This window comes from Saccostrea cucullata, unplaced genomic scaffold, assembly GCF_032062105.1.
Source record: "Saccostrea cucullata isolate Sc308-1 unplaced genomic scaffold, CSIRO_AGI_Scuc_v1 ctg7061, whole genome shotgun sequence".
Lineage (NCBI taxonomy): Eukaryota > Metazoa > Mollusca > Bivalvia > Ostreida > Ostreidae > Saccostrea > Saccostrea cuccullata.
Window position 1 is genome coordinate 1 of NW_026928318.1, and position 21,211 is coordinate 21,211.

General features: G+C 35.7%; 3 protein-coding genes across 3 annotated transcripts; 2 read left to right on the forward strand and 1 right to left on the reverse strand.

The window, feature by feature from the left end:
- The first annotated feature begins 650 nt into the window (after nt 1-650).
- LOC134277195 (uncharacterized) lies at nt 651-2,446 on the forward strand. The gene has a single exon (XM_062759521.1). It carries the CDS (start codon nt 807-809, stop codon nt 2,154-2,156), a length of 1,350 nt encoding a protein of 449 aa, XP_062615505.1. The 5' UTR covers nt 651-806; the 3' UTR covers nt 2,157-2,446.
- Nucleotides 2,447-10,768: 8,322 nt separating this feature from the next.
- Nucleotides 10,769-11,611, reverse strand: LOC134277196 (uncharacterized). Its single transcript, XM_062759522.1, has one exon. It carries the CDS (start codon nt 11,381-11,383, stop codon nt 10,823-10,825), a length of 561 nt encoding a protein of 186 aa, XP_062615506.1. The 5' UTR covers nt 11,384-11,611; the 3' UTR covers nt 10,769-10,822.
- A 2-nt stretch (nt 11,612-11,613) lies between these two features.
- On the forward strand, nt 11,614-15,368 carry LOC134277193 (uncharacterized; the record flags this gene model as incomplete). Its single annotated transcript, XM_062759520.1, has 4 exons — nt 11,614-12,067; nt 12,410-12,702; nt 13,460-13,649; nt 13,996-15,368. Coding segments are annotated over exons 1-4 (1,957 nt in total), but the record flags the coding sequence as incomplete, so codon positions are not given.
- Between the last annotated feature and the right edge of the window lie 5,843 nt (nt 15,369-21,211).

Here is a 21,211-nt window from a genome sequence, read left to right on the forward strand (position 1 = left end):
AAATAAAGTTATTGATACAGGTACAAATAAAGTTATTGATACAGGTACAAATAAAGTTATTGATACAGGATTAACGAATCCCGAGGCATTAACACCTAATGAATAAATTCTTTTGGCAGAGTCACCGAGTGTCAATTAGACTGTCTTAATCCGGCTTCAAAGGGAAAGAGAAAATAAAACATAATTCAATATTAGCACAGTAAAAATAGATAAAGAATTTCACTGATAAAAGTCCACATTATGTATAAAATATTTAAAAGTTATTATATTTAAAAAATGTTAATTTGCTCGGTGATAATATTTATCATCAGGTCAAATTGACCCTCTGATATATTTTATAATAAATTGAGTTTTGACTTTTATAAATAAATTCATACATTTTATTTCATAAAATAATTAATTTCATTCAAGATTTTTAAGAACATGTGTCATTTTCAGCATTCTTTTATCTTAGAAAAACAAGTAACACTTTGACTAGCTTAAAGCCATAAAGTTAAAAAGTTTTGTAATTGTACATATTCACACATTTTCTGGCGATGTGAAATTCTGATTTATTTACTGACAAATAACATTTACGCAAAGCCACGCAATTTGATTAAGAATATCTTTTACATTTTACCCTGTATGTGCCTAACTTTGACCAAGTGATATTTTGAATCGAAGCCCAGCGCGTCACTTTTGCTGGACACTTCGAAAATAAAAGACGTATATTTTATTTCAACGACTTGGTCATATTTTACAGGTATTATCATCAACACCCCAAAATTCAACATGACAAGTTGGTGGATGAATTCCCAAAGTTCCTAATGAAGAGCAGACCAGTAAATGATATGTACTACCTGCGAGACAGACAAACCAAAGACCAAACTCCTTCGGAAAACAGTGTATCTAATCCCGAACCACCCAGCACTGGTCAAGAAACCAATTATCCAATGAGCAGCGCCGAACAACTGGTCAACCAAAGTATAAATACAGAATCTAACAAAACCAGCGATATAGAAACAATAGAAGAAACAACGGACAGTGCTGCTACTGAAGCCACAGCATCAAACACTGGACTCAGTGAAAGCTCAACTCAAAACACTAGCCACGTTCACACCGAAAGTGACACTGAAAACATCACAGACAATACTACAAATTTAAGTGAAAGTGTAAATAATATCCAGAACAAAATGGCCACAGGAATTAATTTAAAGCTTAAGAAATTCAGTGGAAGTGAAAATGTTCATGTGTGGCTGTCAAATTTAGACAGCTGGCAAAAATTTCACAAGGTGACAGACAATGAAGCACTATTAGCCATTGGGTGCAGCCTTGAAGGTCAAGCAGAGACCTGGCTACAAACACTGACGACCCAACAACGAACCAACCTTAAAGACTTTAAGGACTGCCTGAAAAGCAGATTTGCACCTCAGGAGACAAATTTTTCCTTACTCTCCATTAAACAACAACATGGAGAATCTACAGACACCTATCTCTCAAGAGCAGAGAAAACGGCCTTAGGACACGACCTGCCTGAGATATATAAAGTTAAGTTTGTTTTTCAGGGACTCGAGAAACAAATTAAAGAAAAGGTTCTTTCAAAAGAACCAAAGACTTTCCAACAGTTGCGTTATGCAGTTTCCCTGGCAAATGCACAGATTGAGTGCAGGACAGAAAATGACAACAGTCTGAATCTAATCGCCCTCGCCGCTCAGTTGAAAGAGTCACTCAAGGAAGAAATCAATGCCTTGGTACCAAACATCCCACAGACACAAAAGAAAAGTGGATGGAAAAACAAAAAACAAACATTTGGACAATTTCAACAAGTTCAAGCTAATCCGCAATTTCAGCCCACTGTGAACTTTGTGCCCTCTGTGCCTAACGATGCGTGGACCAATCCCACTTATGCTGTGCCGCCTCAAAATTTCCATCAGCATCCACCAATGCAGCAGATGCAGACAGCACCAATGAGACAGAATGGTCAAAGAATGGGTAGAGGATGCAAGGGATGCGGTAAGTCTTGCTATCCCAGATTTAATTGTCCTGCTTATAATGTACAATGTTTTAATTGTGGTAAAATGCGTCACTTTGCGTCTGTCTGTCAGTCACCAAAAACAAGACCACACTTCTCTGGCACCACTCACCCACAAAACCCAACAAACAATCAAACATGCTAGGGAAACGCGCCTATCCTTGTTAAGGATAGGCACCAAACTAACAGTAACAGTGCATCCTCACTAACAGCTCATTCTAGGCATGAATCAACTAACATTCGCTGTCAAACTAACAAGCCCAAAACCTCAATCTCCCCATCAACCTCTGCTAACAAGACCAAATCAAATAGGGGTAAGAAAACACACAGCTCTGTTAACTTGATTATGCCTATCATGAAAAATAGTGTTAGTGTAGATATTTATGGCACCCCCATACGTGCATTGGTTGATACAGGTGCATCTATTTCTTGCATATCAGCATCCCTTGTTTCTAGGTTACATATAGACAAGAGCACAATCCGATCAGCAAATGCAACTGATGCTGTCGCCGCAGGTGGCGAAGTTCACTGTAGTCTTGGTGTTGTGTCCTTACCAGTTTCTTTTGATGGCTTTGTGTTCAAACAGGATTTCCAAATATTTGAAAAATTTCATCAACCTCTTATTTTGGGTTTAGATTTTCTCAGAGAAAATGATGCTGTTCTTAGTGTTGCACAAAATACCCTTTCTCTTAGGGACCCTGTTTCCAATCAAGTCTTTGCAATTGACATTAATTCAGGCCTTGCTAGAGTTTCTAGGTCAGTCACTGTCAATCCTGCTTCTGTCATGGCAATTGAAGTCTTCATTTCAACTTCATTGAATGGTACGCATGTCTTATTGGAACCATCACAACATCTCCCTGAATTAGGTTTGGCAGGAGCCAAATGCTTGGTTGATACCCTTAACAATGATGTTCACTTTGTGCAAGTTATCAATCCTACAAACAACCCGGTAACTCTGTCTGCAAGTACATGCATTGCTTCTGCATCATTAGTCAACCCTGATACTGTTCTATCTCTAGACAACTCTACGTCATCTGATATACACTCTGACAAACCATCCTCAGTGAGTCCTATTGATTTTGATCTATCTGACTCTGATCTAACTCTCACACAAAAACACATCTTTCTTGCTTTTCTACACAAACACAGATCTGTTTTTGCTACAGAATTATCAGAATTAGGCAATTGTGCTCTACAATCTCATCGTATAGAAACTGGTGAAGCTTACCCTGTGCGTCAACAATTTTACGAACAGTCCCCAGAAGTAAACGCAGAGATGAACAAACAACTAGAAGAAATGTTACAGGCCAATATCATTGAAGAGTCAACATCTATGTGGCAAAGCCCTTTAGTCATGGTGAAAAAGAAAAATGGCCAACTCCGTTTTGCAGTTGACTATGGAAAACTGAACGCTGTCACTAAACAATACACATTTCCTCTACCTCGGTTAGAAGATGTTTTTGACACTATTGGCATTTCTAAGGCTCAAATCTTCTCCACTTTAGACTTAGCTTCTGGCAAATACCTATGGACCCTGAAACAGCCCACAAATCTGCATTCGTTACTCCTACTGGAGTGTATCAGTGGAAACCTATGCCCTTTGGACTTGTCAATGCCCCGGCTAGCTTTCAGGCTCTTATGACCCAAGTTCTTAGGGGTCTCAGTTGGAAAACTTGTCTTGTCTATGTGGATGATATTCAGGTTTTCTCTGGCTCCTTTGAGCAATACATGCAACATTTGGACCAAATCTTTTCTCGCCTTAGTTCTGCAGATCTTACTTTAAAACCATCCAAATGCTCATTTGCTCAAAAACAAGTTCAATACCTTGGTCATGTCATCACCAAACATGGAGTTCAAGTTGACGTCTCTAAAACAGATGCTGTTAGATCATTTCCAATACCAAAATGTACTAAAGATGTCAGATCTTTTCTTGGCCTATGTAACTACTACCGAAAATTCATTCATGACTACAGTACCATCATAGGACCATTAACACCTCTCCTTAGAAAAGACAACAAATTCAAATGGTGTGATGAATGTCAAATGGCTTTCGATCAACTGAAGACAGCCCTCACATCACCACCAGTCCTTGCATATCCAGACAACTCCAAACCATTTATTCTTACTACCGATGCATCTGGTACAGCACTAGGATTTATCTTAGGACAGCTAGACGACAATGGAAAGGAGCGTGTCTTAGCATTTGGTGGACGATCCCTCAACAAACATGAGAGGAACTACACTATATCAGAACGAGAGTGTTTAGCCATTATTGAAGGTATTAAGAAGTACCATGTTTACCTCGCTGGAAAACCATTCACTGTGTATACAGACCATTCAGCTCTGAAATGGCTACAAACCGTCAAGCACGATACAGGTCGACTAGCTCGATGGTCCATCCTTCTGCAGGGATACAACTTCAACGTGATACACAAGAAAGGCAAGAAAAATGGTGTAGCAGATGCTCTGTCTAGGAGAACATACCCACAGCAATTTCAAGCTTCTTTAGAACCAGAAGATGCCATACCCAGCACCAACACAGTCTCCACATTATCAACGTCAGAGGAACATAATCAGGTTACCTTCTTCTACAAACATGAAGACAGTCAAGTACCTTTACAGTCAGTATCACAGGTTGCTCAACCCACAGTATGTCTTGTCGACAAACCTTATGAAATTCGTCATCTTCAAAGTCAGTGCCCAGATTTTAGACCTCTACATTCCTACTTCACAAATAGAACTGTGTCATCTTTAAAGCAAGAGCGCGACAAACTCATTTCAGAAAGCAACAAATACATCTTCTTAGACGACACCCTCTATCATTTTTACCAACCCAGATCAAAGAAAATTGACCAGTGCCAACCAATTCTTAAACAGTTAGCAGTACCACGTTGTCTACGAGAAGATGTGTTATGTTCCTACCATTACAGTCTTGCTGGTGGTGCACATCTTGGTCTGGACAGAACATATAGGGCAATTCAACTGAAGTACTACTGGCCAAAGATGTATCAGAAAGTTGCTGACTATATCCGCTCCTGTGACGCATGTCAACACGCCAAGAAACAAACAAACCATCCTAGAGCTCCTCTTGTAAATATGCCAGTAGAGGACACTTTTTGCATATGGACATCTTAGGACCGCTACCTACTACCAAAGAAGGAAACAAGTATATACTGCTGATTGTAGATTCCTTCAATAAATATCCAGAAGCATTTCCACTGAAAATCCAAGAATTTAAAGAAATAGCTGATATACTTTTTGTGGAAATCTTCTCTAGATATGGAGCACTCCGTGTCATATCGTCAGTGATAGAGGTCAAAACTTCCTAAGCAAACTCGTAACAGCTGTATGTGAAATTTTTCAAGTAACAAGACATTTCACCAGTGCCTACCATCCACAAACAAATTCAACATGTGAGAGGATGAATAGTACTATTGCCCAGTGCTTGCGTACCTGCATCAACCCAGACCAATCAAACTGGAACAAACTTCTACCTGGCGTTATGATGGCTTTACGAATGAGCCCATCAACTCAAGCATCAGACTTATCACCATACCATCTTGTATTTGGAAAAGAAATGAACTTACCATTCGACACTTCTTTGATACCTAAACAAGGCCTATGTAAAGATGCGAAAACTCATATGAATGATCTCATGTCACATCTTCAGATTGTAAGAAACATCGCCAAAAAGAACATCAAGAAAGCTCAAGACAAACAAAAACAGCAATATGACAAGAAGTCCAAATTACAAGAATTCCGTGTAGGACAATTTGTGTTACTTCACTCTACAAAAGTTCCACAAGGATTGTCACCAAAGTTACACAATCCATGGGATGGTCCGTTCTATGTGACAAGAATTGGACCAAACAACACGTATAAATTACGGAGATTCTCAAACAATAAGGAACTGAAGTCCTTCATTCATGTGAACAGATTGAAATCGTACAACATTCCAGATCATCGTCCTAGCTTAGACCCACCGAATCCAGATGAACCCATTGACGACACTCATCTACCTCCAGACGATGATCCTGATGTACAAGATCCTAATCAACCTGAGCCAACTTTGTCTCACTCTCAGTCAAACGCCAATCCAACTTTGGATTTGTCATCAGCCCCACCTCAGAACTCGTCGGACCCCTCTCAACAAGCCACAGAGGACGTCTCCAATAAGACTTACTATGTTGAAAAACTACTACGCTACAAGTTTGTCAACGGCAAGAAACATTTCCGAGTCAAATGGCTAGGATACAGCGAACGCACATGGGAACCTGAGGAAACTCTTCCTCCTTCTTTGGTTCGCGAGTTTCACATTACCAAAACACAAACCGGCTCAGCCCGCAAGAAGAAAACAAAACTGACTTGCTTCAAGTAGATAAATGATATGGTCTAATTCTTACTCTGTACCTACTCTTTCCTACATTCTTATTTCTATCATTGCTCCCTGAGCCACTCGTTATGTTCATTGTTAATGTTTTCACATATTGCTCAAATGTTGTTTATTGTTATTTTGGCTTTATTTGATATTAACAGTGTATTCATGACCATTGCCCTGATCTTTCTCACTTCCTTCCTTAGGTACCCCAGGACTTCCGACCAATTTCCTCATCATATGTCTTGTTTCCCTTCTTGGCCTTGTGTCTACCAGTAATGCGACCATTATACAGCGGTTAAATTATGGTGTTCTGTTTGAACAACATCAGCAGCTCTATCTAGGACAGGAGTATTGGTCACATACCTTCGAAATACCTCTTCCCAAGAAAGTGTACTTACACCGAGAGCTCTACTGTAACAACGCCCCACAGTGCAAGTATGGAAAATACATCATCAAAACCCTAAACACATTGCGGACCCAAACCATGGCAAGTGTTAACTCGACGGTTCACGGGATTCACACTCTACTCCCACAGAGCCGTATTCAACGTCCACAACCTTTTGTTGGCTCATCTCGATCCAAGCGTGGTCTGTTTGATTTTGTTGGACAAATCTCTAAGTCACTCTTTGGCACTGCTACATCTGATGACATTGCCACTTTACAGCGTCATATGCAAGTCCTTAATCGCAACAACGTCAAAATCGCTAAAGCAATGGCTGTTCAGGAAAAACACTTGTCTTCATTCATTTCCACGGTTGATGAACGATTCAATAATGTTATGAATGCAATTGAGAAAAATCATAATGATTCTTTAGCTCTAACTGACCTACTTCATCGCACAGTTGATTCAGTTGAACGTGAGTTTGTTTTATTAGAACAGTTGATCTTGAAGCAAACTAATGCCTCAGCCACCTTAAACCTTGCCCTAGAACACCTCAAAATTAGCATTCATGAGTTGATTAAAGGAAAATTGTCCCCATTTTTGATAACACCTCATGTTATTAAATCTTCACTCAACCAAGTTCAAGGTATTATTGACCAGAAATACCCCCAATTTCATATTATTCATAAAAATCCTTTGTATTATTTTTCATATGGTGACTTTTTGTATGCAAGGACACACTCAACATTGTTTTTGACCTTGAAAATTCCCATCTCACCCTTCAAACAACCACTTTTGTTGTACACAGTCTATTCATTTCCTGTACCCATCAACTCGTCAACTTCACACGCAACACAGCTTGCAGATGTTCCCACATACTTTGCACACACACATGACAATCAACACTTCACAACTGTTACATCTGACCAAATTTCTAATTGCATTGGTACATCAATCAAATTTTGTCCTTTTCACATTGCACTTACCTCTTCTGCATCACCAACCTGTATGTCAGCTTTATTCTACAACCAAAAATCTTTTGTACATGATTTGTGTGACTTTCGGTTCTTTCAAAACAAAATTAGGCATTCAATTATTGAGTTATCTCCTTCTAACACTCTTTTCTATCAAACTTCAATGATTGCTCTTGATTGCAAATCTGGTCAACGGATAATCAAAGGTTGTCCATTTTGTGTCATGCAGTTGCCATGTCTGTGTTCGGTTACTTCAGGAGACCTCTTTTTACCCCCAAGGATTGGTCAATGTAATAACAACTCTGACTCAATAACAGTATTGCACCCTGTTAACCTTGCACTTATCCAAGAATTCTTTGACCCTGAATTTCATTCTACCATATTTGGAGACACAACTTTTTAACAATATTTAGACCTAAAAGTTCCAAAATTCAAAATTTTTAACCATTCATTTTCTCAATTTCTGGCTGCAGATCGTAAACATCATTTAAGTCTCAAGAAAATGGCAAATTTGGCTAAGAAAGATGAAATTGTGTTCCAATCTTTGGCAGAATCTATGATAGATGGTCAAATTGACTTTGCTGTTGACTCTTTTCCCGACACTAGTGGTACTATTGCTATTGTTGCTTTTGCATTAACTGCACTTTGCATGATTTACTGCATATGGTCATTTTTCAAAATTAGAAAACTAACAACCATCCTTGCTGTAACTCACATTCCAAACCCCACTAAAGCCTTTCCAACTCCACACCCTAACCTCCTATCTTACTATACTAATGAACCCGACACTGAACCAACACCTATACTTCAACATATTTACACCTCATTCCAAACACCATGGCCATACATAACACTCTCGGTTTTCACCACATAACTTATTTGCTTCTATGCACATAAGCTATGGCGCAAATTCAAAAGAACACACAAAACTACAATTCACATGGAAATCACTAATGGACCTCACTGCATGCTTATCCCACTTTTAACACTCCCGCTTTGTCCTGATAACTGGAACATTCAGCCTCCACAAGACATACACAACATTGTCATTCAAAGAACATACCTAATTTGGGCAAACCTTTCTATTGAAGCACCAGATTTCATTATTGAAAACATACACACAAAGAAACGAATCAACATACCAACAAACATATGCATTACACCACTCAAGGCTTACAGACTTCGCAATTTGTTAAAACAACCCTATACAGCTTATTTCTTGTTGTCCCATCATCAGTATTTTAGGCTTCTCCAGTAAAATTTTACCTTGATTAATCTGGGATACCAAGCTTGCCTTGTATGAAAAGTGTGTGAAAGCATTATTGATTTTGTTTATACTTATGTACTTTTTCATGATTTTTATTGTCACCTTGAAACAATTTACAATTACTGTGTGACAATTTTGAGCTTTATACCATACATTTTTCTGGTATATATACTGTGTACATAATTTTTTGCCTTTGTACAATGAAATGCATTGAATTTTGTTCTGATATTTTGTGATTTTTCATGCATAATGTTTTTCTTATGCAATACTCAGTAGATTTTTTTAGTCGCATAGCTTCAGTAGTTATATTCCTTAGATTTTTTTTTTCTTTTTGAAGTTTTTCACCAATTTTTAACATTTTTGTATCTTTGGGGACAAAGATTTTTGAACCAGGAGGGATTTATCATCAGGTCAAATTGACCCTCTGATGTATTTTATAATAAATTGAGTTTTGACTTTAATAAATTAATTCATACATTTTATTTCATAAAATAATTAATTTCATTCGAGATTTTTAAGAACATGTGTCATTTTCAACATGCTTTTATCTTCGAAAAATAAGTAACATTTTGACTAGCTTAAAGCCATAAGTTAAGAAGTTTTGTACATATTCACACATTTTCTGGCGATGTGAAATTCTGATTTATTTACTGACAAATAACATTTACGCAAAGCCACGCAATTTGATTAAGAATATCTTTTGAAGTCTACTTCACTCAATTAGTGTCAGTCCATCGGATTAAGAGTTCTTTATTAAGATTGGTATTTTTCTATCTTTCGGGTGCGAGGCCCCCGACAGGTAAATAATTGTGTTCGCCTTTGATATGTTTACATTTTACCCTGTATGTGCCTTACCTTGACAAAGTGATTTTTTTGAGTCGAAGCCCAGCGCGTCACTTTTGCTGGACACTTCGAAAATAAAAGATGTACATTTTATTTCAACGACTTGGTCATATTTTACAGGTATTATTGTCAACACCCCAAATTTCAACATGACATATATATAAAAATTAGGAATATTCTAATATATACATTAGATAGTAACTGTTGTAGAATCTAAATTAAAACAAATCATACACTTCAAGATTTGTTGATTACATTTGTCTAATTATTTTTCAAATAACTAACAAATCTTTTCATTTCAGGGATTTCTATAAGGAATTTGCTAAAGTCATCAACTTCTTTTCGATCAAGCTCCCCTTTTATTTTTTTCTTTAGTGAATCGTTACTTCTACCTTTAAGAAGTTTATCACTGATGTAGCTTTTCATTGGTTCTGAACTCCGTAGTGTTTCTTCTAAATCGCCAAATTTCCAAATGAATGTATTATAATAACTCTTTAAATATTCTGAAAAGTCATCAAATCCACTTTCGAGAAAACAAGACACGTCTTCTCCCACAAACCTTCTTTTGAATTCCTCGCTTTTTTTAAATTTCTCGTTATTTTTATATTCTTCTCTTTTTTTGGCACCAACACTTTCCAAGTCAGCAATACCTTTAAATTTTTCCACAGTATTTCCATTTATTTCCACATGCTTATCACGATCCAGTAATGCTACACAAAGAAGATTAATTGATTGACAAAAGTTCCGAAATTTTGCGGCGTTTTCACACCCATGAACAGGGATAATTTGATAACTTGTTATTTCCAGAATTTCTCTTGAAACCGTTGGACTGTCGTTCTTTTGGCGTAACTTGTCAAAGAGAATTTGCACAATTTCTCGGTCAGTTGGGCCTTCGACCAATAAAATTTTCGTTCCAAACAAAAGGGTCCTAAATGTTTCAATGGCGTGAACTTTGGAAAGTTCGCTATTAATTGGTAACCTTTTCACGCCACAAACGTACTGGTTTTCGTTTTCCTCTGATTTTTTTCGGAAGAAAATATGTGTTTCTTACGGATAAGGTATCAATAAAATATGGACTATGTGACGCAACAATTATAGTTTTGTGAAAACCTTCTTCATATAAGACTCTTTTTAAACGCTCAATCATCTGTGGATGCATTCCCCTGTCTGGCTCCTCTAAGCAAAGAGTTTGGATGTGTTTGTGTGCAAGAAGTAGAGAAACCTGTTTAGCTTCTAGTATTCCTACCGAGGTCTTCAACAGTGGATAGAATGGAGAATTACCTTGTTTTACACGAATTATTGTAGATCCTGTTTTATCTTTCTCTTTTTTAAAAACAAATTCTTGTGGAGATGTTAAATCTGTGAAAATGTTCTCTTCTCTTTTTAAGTCAATCAATTCTTCGTTATCCAAAAGTGTTGATATAATTTCTGCATGTTCGCTTGCTTTTAAATAATTTTCTTCTTTTTTGTCTTCTCCAATTCGTGTGCTTTTTGTCCACTGCACTGTGCCTATGCCCCTTAACGGCATAGTGGCTACATACTCATCTTCTAAAGTTTGCCATGTGATATCATCTTGCTTCACTTCTATTTCAGAGGAGCGATCAGTAGATTTTATCAAGCTAAGAACATTCAAAATATCATTCGCATTTGAGTTATTTTCGTCAAAAACACGTTTCAAAGCAGTGTCTTCTTCGACCAGAAATGATTGGACGCGATCAGCATCATCGTGTTCCCAGGTATCTGGGTTGCCGTATGTTAAAGACGTTTGCGGGAGTTTTTTGTGCGCATCTTTCTGCGCAATCGAAGCTCTTCAATCGAAGGAGTCTGGTAAAATGGGAAGGAATGTTGGTAAAATCAGGTGGCAAATGCTGGCCGGGCCAAAGGACAATTATAATTTATGAAAGGCATATCATTTTCTTTGTTTTTATAAAAAAAGAATAAGATAATAAAATTTTAATTTATCTGAAAATTTCAGTTCAATTATATAGGTATTTTGTAAGAAATTTGAAAAAAAATAAAATGTGCCCGGTTGTAAAAAGGTGCCTCATTTTACCAGGACACACAAAGATGGCGCCGTAGAGATCTGACATCGTCTGTCAAGCGGTCGAAACATGTTGAAAATGACTGATCGCGATCGAGTTGGGGGGAGATTTGTGAAAAAGGGTACAATGAATAGAAGATTAAACATGATGAAGATACGTGAGGCTACTGTGTAAGTATACATTGATATAATAATTACACATTTTTTGTCCTTTCATATCGATTACTTTATCAGCGTTTTTATCAGCAACAGTGATGCATTTGATCTTTTGTCTTACAAAATGAGGCTATTGAGTAGCTATTGACATTTGACAGTATGTGAATTAGATTACTAATCACAGTAATTCGCAGACCTGGTTCAAAATTTGCATCTGGGTCGAACTTGCAGACTAAATATAAAGCTTATGTTTTTGATATTCAGCAGTAAACAAAACACAACTTGGGTATTTATACAAATATTGATTTATAAATTTATAAATTTTATTACTAAGACTAGGTTGTTGTTTACTTTCAGGACTCAAAATGTTGCACAAACAGAAGGGCACACATGTGAATCGAATGATGAATCATGGAGAAAAGGGAGGCGAATCGTTGAGTTGGATCATATGGCGAAACAAATGAACTGTTGGGATTGTGGGCACACACTGACTTTAAATAACATCGTAAATGAAAGGCGTCAAGGGTTTGCTTCAAACCTGACTATTACCTGTGAGTGCGGTGTTCTGAATGAAGTAACAACTGGCAAGTCACACAGAGTTAATAAACGCGGACCTGCTGTGTTTGACATAAACACAAAGGCAGCTTTAGGTATTGATAGTTTATATACCATTATAGTCAATATTTAAATATAAAAATAACAATAAAAATTTTATGTGATAAAATTGAATACGTTGATTGACAGACATTTAGCAACAATTGATCATTATAGTAGAGGGTGGGGCACTGTCATGATTAGCAACTGAAAATATGGGCAAACTTTATCTTGCTAAGAAGAATTTACTTGTTTATTTATTATTCTGTTTTACCTTTTTCTTGTATGTACCTTATTGCAGCTGAAGTAAGTAAAACCGTAAGCTTGTAGTAGTTCTACCACTATTTATAGTAGTGCTAACCATACATCTATCTGTTGTAAAATTACCGGTATACTGGGTAATAGCTACTTAGACAAGAATGTCACGCTTTATACCCTCCTTTTGTGGTGCTTGGTACTAACAATTTTGTAACCCTTTGCACTCCTTCTGTGCTACATGTAAAACCTATATTTCATTGATATATTTCTAACAGCTTGCCTACTAGATTAGAATAATGACTCTTTTATCACTTTTATAAATGTAGCTTTGATAGAAACAATTATTTAAAAGCTATATTGAATTTAATTGTTTGATTTGAAAATATGTAATTGCTTTCCTATCATAAGAAAACTTTAATATTCCTTTATATCATTATCAGCCATAATTTCTACCAGTAATTTGTTGTTTTTGATTTTTTAACATTCTTCATATGTGTTGTTATTAGACTGACATACGATTAGATATATATAAAGTGACCTTAAATTATTATACAGGTATGCTTCATAGTGGATCCGGGCACACACAGGTCACCAACTTTATGTCTTCCATAGAGATAGAGGGTATGCACCATAGAACTATGAAAGCCCGTGAGTGTGAAGTGGAGCCACATATCCAATCTGTTGCCCAGCAGTCATGCAGTGAGGCCTTATTGGAGGAAATACAGGGCAATGTATCAGCAAGAAGGTACATGCTATATGGTTTTTATATACCCAAAAGATCATGTTATGCCAAAGTGTCCATCATCTCCATCCTCTATAACACACTGAAATGACAGGTTTCCATACTGTTTCAAGTTCTGTAGGTCAAAGATCAACTTCACACTGATAGGTCCAAATTGGGGCTGGTTTATATATAACCCTTAGGCCAGATTTGATTACATGCTAAAGTGAGCTAGGATAAGCACAATTTATAAAAAAAAAGGAAGTGCTGTTATGAATAATTGATGACTCACTCTTATACTTTTGCTATAAAATATATACCGGTATACATTATTTCTTACGAGTCTTAAAATGAGTTTTCTTGTTTCCAGTGTAAATGAATCCAATGACGGTCAGCAGGCTCGCAGCTCTGGGGAGTTTAAGTACGACATGGGATGGCAGAAGCGTGGGTCAGGAAGGGCCTATAACAGTAAATCTGGAGTGGGAACATTAATCGGCAACAAGTCCGGGAAAATATGTGGCTTTGGTGTTCGATCAAAGGATTGTCGCAAATGTTCCTTTCATACAAATATGGGGAAAACTCCTCCAGAACATAAGTGCTGTAAAAATTGGGAGGGCTCGTCAAAAGCAATGGAGAGTAACGTTGCAGTTGAATTAGTGAACAAAATTGAAAAAGAAAATGTTGAAGTATCAGTGTTAGTTATGGATGACGACTGCACAACAATGACACGAATCAATGAAGAAATTCCACATCCGGTGATCAAATGGAGTGACATTAGTCACACTAAAAAGCATCTTGGTAACAGTTTATACCAACTACAAAAGAAACACAAGAATTTCAACAACAATTGTGTCAAGTATTTTCAAAAATGCTTCTCTTACGCTATTGTACAAAATAAAAATGATACAGAAGCATTAAAGAAAAACCTAAAGCAAATAGTGCCACATGCTTTTGGAGAGCATGACCAGTGTGACTCAAAATGGTGTACTTATAAAACTAATCCTGAAGAGTTCCGCCACAAGTCCCTTCCATCTGGAAAAGATCTACAGGGTGATGAATTAAAAAATGACCTGAACATTATATTTGAAACATTTATCAATAATGCTCACAAGATTTCCCCTGCTGCATCTACTAGAGATGTTGAATCATTCAATAATTCAATTGCTGCAAAAGCCCCCAAAAGACTGCACTATTCTTCATCATCTAGTTTGCAAAATAGAGTTAGTTGTGCAGTAGCAGAGAAAAACATGGGCTCAACATACGTCAACAAAGTTAACGAACTGGTGGGTGTTTCGCCTGGACGAGTTTTTCAAAAACTTGCAGAAAAAAAAGACAAAACGCGCAAACGCAGACTCGCGTATGAAAATACAAGAGAATTCAAAAAAAGAAAACTTGAAAGAAAATTAAAAAACAGTACCATGAATTCCGCTTCTCAAATTCGGGAAGGAGTAACTTATCAGTCATCTGTTGATTTGACACAATCTGACGGCGAGTTTGTCAAAGAAATACCTGCTCCAAGCATTGTACCAACTGTCACTCCATGTATATTACCAAAGAAATATACCTTTGTGTATTGTGACATCGAAACAACATCTCTTAATAAAACGTGTGATATCATTCAGATTGCGGCTGTTTCAGAAAATGGCAAGTTTTCGAAATACATCTTACCTAGTCAACGAATTTCAACAGCAGCTTCTCAAGTCACTGGACTGACTGTTCATGGAAATGTTTTGCATTTGAATGGTACTCCTGTAACATCCGTTTCATTGCAACTTGCATTGGCATCATTTCTGGCATGGTTAGATGATCAAAAGCCTTGTATTTTTGTAGGACATAATTTCTTGAGGTTTGATTTACCTAGGGTCTTACGAAATTTTGAAATTTGTCATTTTCTTCATGCTTTAGAACCAGTTGTATTAGGTGTAGTAGACACACTACTTCTGTTTAGAGAAGTTTATCCTGGTCTGGAAAAATATTCACAAGAGTTTCTTGTTACATATTTTTTAAATGAAAACTATGCAGCTCACAATGCTGAGGATGATGTTCTTGTTCTTCAAAAACTTGTTCAACATGTAAAACCGTGCACTGAAGTTCTTGTACGCCACAGTTCAAGTATGCATACCTTGGTTGAGAAGTACCTTTTTGACAAAATTGTAGATAAAAACTTAAACACCTTGTTAGTTTTATGCAATGATAAGATACTTTCAAAGCAAATGTGTAAAAAGATTGCTGAAAGTGGATTAAACTTAGGTCATCTAAAACTTGCTCACACCAGAGGTGGTTTAAAAACACTCTTGTCTGAAAAATTCGATGGGAAACCTCGAGTAACATCAAAAAAATGTTTACTTGAAAAAGTAAATAAGTATTTTGAAGACAAACAGTAAGGCAAAACAAATTTTAGCTGAATGTAACAATAGACATTAGACGTTTAATTGGCTGTATTTGTACATGTATAGTTTTTTTGCATCTTAGTTTTACAAGCTCTGTATAGCTGTAAACATTTGAATGTATATATGGCCATACCAATTAGAAAAGTAAATAATATTTCTGTAGTTTTTTAATTTCAGCATTTAAGGGACATTATCCCTCTGCTAAGAAGGATAACTTCTTTTTTAAATTTTTCACAAATTCATCATAGATCTAATGTAAATTTGTAAATAAGAAAAACAAAACCCTGTATGTAACCTGCATTATACCACGTTGTATAAGGTTTTGTATTTGGTTTTAAAGTCATTGTTGTGTTCATGAAAATCAATATTAGAAATTTAAAATTTCCATAGTGAAATTTAGAGGAGAGGGTCAGGACCCCTTAAAGAGGAATTTCAGATGTAATATGTTGCATTGGGGTTTTTTTGTAATTGAAATCAAAATCTAAGAAAAAATGTATGTTTTTCTTATGTTGATGCATATTTTACAACCTCTGACATTGAAAAACGTCTAACATCGTGCTAGCAAATGTTGTTTTATTTACTAAATGAATATGATGACCCCCATTTTTCTTTATATCATTATTATCAGTATACTTAAATGTACAATATGTATGAATTTAAAAAAAAATAAATTCGTCAAACTTTTTTTATTGACTTTTTAATGCGTAAATTGTATAAATTATGCGAAAACAATGTACATTTGGTTAGATAAATGATAATTTGAAAAATGATATTCTGTTTGTGTTTTTTCTTATATTCAATCAATATCTGAATTCAACATCTTGTTTGTAGTGTATACTGACTTGTATGATAAAATGAAAAAGTTAGAACTCTGATAAATATATAAAAAGTAGTATATTTTTAAGATAGTGTGTAATTGAAAAATGGTCAGAATTTCACTCAATAATTGATTAACGGTCAGTTTTAAAAATTCTTCACAACAAAAAAACTAATCTGATAACCATACCTTTTCTTTTTATATTTGCATAAAGCATACTCTAAGGAAGGAAATATGTAAAAAAGAAAAAAAATAAATTCGGAAAAAAAATTATAGAAATCGTCTTTAAAGTACTTGTGCAGGAGCGAAGAATAGTTCTATCTTCACATTTGTAAAGAAGTACTTTGTGAACGACTTGTCTGTGTCCTTCATTTTTCTCATTGATTATACCAGAAATCACCATGCCAGCATTTTCTAATTTGAATCTACAGAAAGCGTATGCGGTAGAATTCTTATCGAAGGAATTTGTTACAGAAGTATTTATTTCTTTAGGCATGCATCTTCTGATCAGCTCCAAAACAGTGCTTTTTCCACAAAAGCTTGCTCCCACGAAGAGATAAAAACTATTTCTCTCAGACTCAAATAAAATGATATGTTTTTCCTTGAAATGGACAAAATTGCAGAACTGAATTGCTCTCAGCATCTGAAATGGTTTAAAAAAATTATTACATCGATGTGCAGGATTTTTAAATATTAGAGAATGGAAAAATATATTTACCAAAATGATAGCTGCAGATCTGTAGCTATCCGAAAAAATATATATTGATAGACCGGATAGCTACAGTGCCACCCATTGAAAAAAATGTATATTTATTGCGCACAAAAAAGTGCGCTCGGTTCTAGATTATTTCTTCCAAATTCTTACCTCAATTGCAAAAGAGGGAAGATTTAAAAAGGTTTCTCTCTCCTCTATCAAGTACATTCGTAGTTGACATCTGAACGAAGCATATTGAACCGAATTTGAAACCAAAATGGCAGTATAAATGATCAAAATGTTCGATGATTACAATATCAGGGTCAGGAGGACTATTAAAAACAATAATGACGAAAGTTTTGTTGTGGAAAGAGTCAAAGAATATGTTAGGAACACACGGTTTGTAATATTTTGAGATTACAGTTTTAGGAACATGGAGAAATAAATCGAAAACCGAGCGCACTTTTTTGTGCGCAATAAATATACAGTTTTTTCAATGGGTGGCACTGTAGCTATCCGGTCTATAAATATATATTTTTCGGATAGCTACAGATCTGCAGCTACCAAAATGAAAGAAAACAATAAACATTCACAATGGTCCATTTATGTATTAAAAATAAGTTATATTCCGGTATATTTCTGGTGGTAAAGATTTTTAAGCTTTGATTCCGACTGAAGCACGGATAAGCAGTGTACACACACAATGATTTACACCTCAAATTTGACTAGAGTTTTGCAATGAATGGACGTATAGACTGCTTTATTATAATATTATGTTAAGAAATCTAAGTTTGGTCATTATTCATATGCTACCTATATTTTTCAACATTATAGCAACCCCCCCCCTAAAAAACAATCAAACAAAAAAATATGTTGTATATATTTAAACAATAAACTATTTTTAAAAGTAGGTCAAATGTTAACAATTCCTTAGTGGGTAACTATGGTATCTCAAATGCCAACGTGTATGCAAAACAATGTAAGTAAAAATATTAAATCTTTACCCATTGCAGTTCTTAAAAAATATAGATATGACAGACGGACAAATGCTAGATAAAGTATTTAATATGTATCGCTTTTTTCAGCTGGCGATACAAAAAAGACTGGACATAAGCCCCTCCAATAGAGCAAGTATAATGTGCAAAGAGTTATGGTTTGATAAAAATAACATAAGACCCAGGGCTATATATGATATTCGTGTTATGGTTTATACCACAACAAAGCGGAGGGGTGTCACTGGGTGAAATGGAATATACACCCCAAACCCCAACTGTTCAATGGAATACTTAAGATTCTTGCGAGGGACAGAGACCCTGTGTCTGGTGTACTACATGTAGATACGCTTTTAGGTGCAGATAACCATTGAATAATTTAATTCTGGTTGTAACGCTGTTTTTGATTGGATAAAAATTTATTTTATATAGTATAAAATTGGTTGCCTACGTCACAATGACTTGCGTCAAAAACGTATTAATCCGCCTGACGTTACATTCAAATGTTGTACAAATTGAAGTCATTTTGTTGGAACAATCGTCTTTTTTTCTTACATCAAATGAATGAAAATTAAATTATAAGCAATGAATTTAATAGCTACCCATTTTATACGGTATAAACTGGGTTGGAACAGTTTACGCTTTTTTATAAACCGCTTCGCCGTTTATAAAGCGTAAACTGCCCCAACCCAGTTTATACCATATAAAATGGGTAGCTATTAAATTTATTCCTTAAATAAAAGAAGTGGTAATAGTAATTGCCTTACCAATAACATGTTTGATAAAGGGTGATGAAACATGTGACATCTGATGGTACTAGGTCAGGATTGATAATAAAGCTAATTTTTAGGCATGCAGTTGCATGACTAAATGGAATGATAGACAAAAGATCTTTTACCTGGCAGCAGCATTGAGAGGCGAAACACAAACAGTTCTATAAGGAACATGAAAGCAGAGAATGCTTGTGCATACAGATTCGTGTGAGTCTTAAGATGCTTGCTATAGATTCGCACCGACAAATCATACGAACTTTGCAAAGGCATGTTAAAGAAAAAGCATCGGAGGCCAAAACAGAAATGTCAGAACACCGACTAGCATATTTAGTGTATCTAACAGCAACACGCGTACGTGTGGTTACAGAAATGTTTTTAATATATTCGATCAGTGCATACTATTAGTGCAAGATATATTACTGTAGTCAGCGGCGACTCACACAAATTGTTCCGACGAAAATAGTTCCATCATTAATAAGTAGATACAACATAATTGTTCATGATAAGAATAATGTTGTGTATGCCATACGTAAAAGAAACCAAAATTAATGTTAATTTTTCTTCCAAAGATCACTTTCCCCCCTAAATGCAAATAAAAAATGTTAATATTCCTACGCTCGCTCCCTCCTCAGCTTTTTTTTTCTATTTAAACATGTTTGATAACAGAGAATACAATGTATATAGGTCATTCTTCGGTTGATATTTTTTCACTGATGAACCGATTATACTAATATCAACAACTGTAGTAAAATCATGTTAATTGTTCGTTAATTATCATATAGTTTCATCTAAGAGAAAAAATAATCATTCTGTGTGTTTAGTATATTAAATGACGGAATTTTCAATCCCTGAGCAGATTCCCGCACGTGTGTAGACAAACTACACATCGGGAGAGTACCTGTAAAATGTGTAACAAAACCCGAACTGGCCGGGGATTTCTAAACTGACAGTCGTTCAATTTTTATGAATCAAAATTTGTATTCATGTGATCTAATTATGAAAAAAGTTCTGCCTGCCATCGTAACTTCTCTGTTTTCGGGAGTCCGTTTGACAACTCGACGCACGTGTGTATAAACCAAGGCTAACTGGTCTTGCGGATATACATGTGGGTATGTGTACTGTTTGTTAGCATGGTTAGAAGACTACTGATCGTAATGCTACGGACTCACGAAATACACAAGTTCTATAACTAAACAGTGCAGTTTTATTTTTATAAACGTCATTAAACACTGTTAAACATATTAAATCTAAAAGTCGAATATCTCTGGATATGGGGTAACCCATATCTATTCTTGTTTATAGACCATTTTGTTAAATGCCTTTTCCTGACTTTTATATGCGTCCTTAAATGAGGCAGTTCGGAGAAACGGTGTAGAAGGAACGATGTTTATTATGCCAGACAAGCATTAATTGAATAACACGCCATCAGAAGCTGATACCTTTTTTAAACAATTATGAGATGAACTTCAATTGTCACTAAAAGTCCATTTAAGGTTTATTGCCTCCAGGCCTGATCCCACCTCTAAAGTTTCAGAGGTCCGTGTTTGCCCTGCTCCTATTTTGTATTGTTTTATGGACCTGTTGTTTTAAATTCTGTTCGTTATCTTCATATGTTTCATACATGTTCAGACAAAGCAATTTAAATTAAACTTAATGTATTACCATGCTGCGTTGAAAATGTCTTGGTCGTAATAGCCCTTTCAAGTCGTATATTCGAATTTTCTGGGTTTTACCTTACATAGTTACATGTATATATATCGAATTATAAATATCATTAACGATTTAAACAAAAGGTCATTACTTAGACCGAATTAACTTATCATACATATTTTGTTTGATTATAAAATACATGGTACTCAAAAGTTTTTTTTCCCATTAAACGAAGGCAACAGCGATTCTTGCTCCAAAATGTAAATATCA

Coding starts and splice junctions, on each gene's coding strand:
- LOC134277196 (XM_062759522.1), bottom strand. CDS start 11,383: ATGCCGTTAAGGGGCATAGGCACAGTGCAGTGGACAAAAAGCACACGA.
- LOC134277195 (XM_062759521.1), top strand. CDS start 807: ATGAAGAGCAGACCAGTAAATGATATGTACTACCTGCGAGACAGACAA.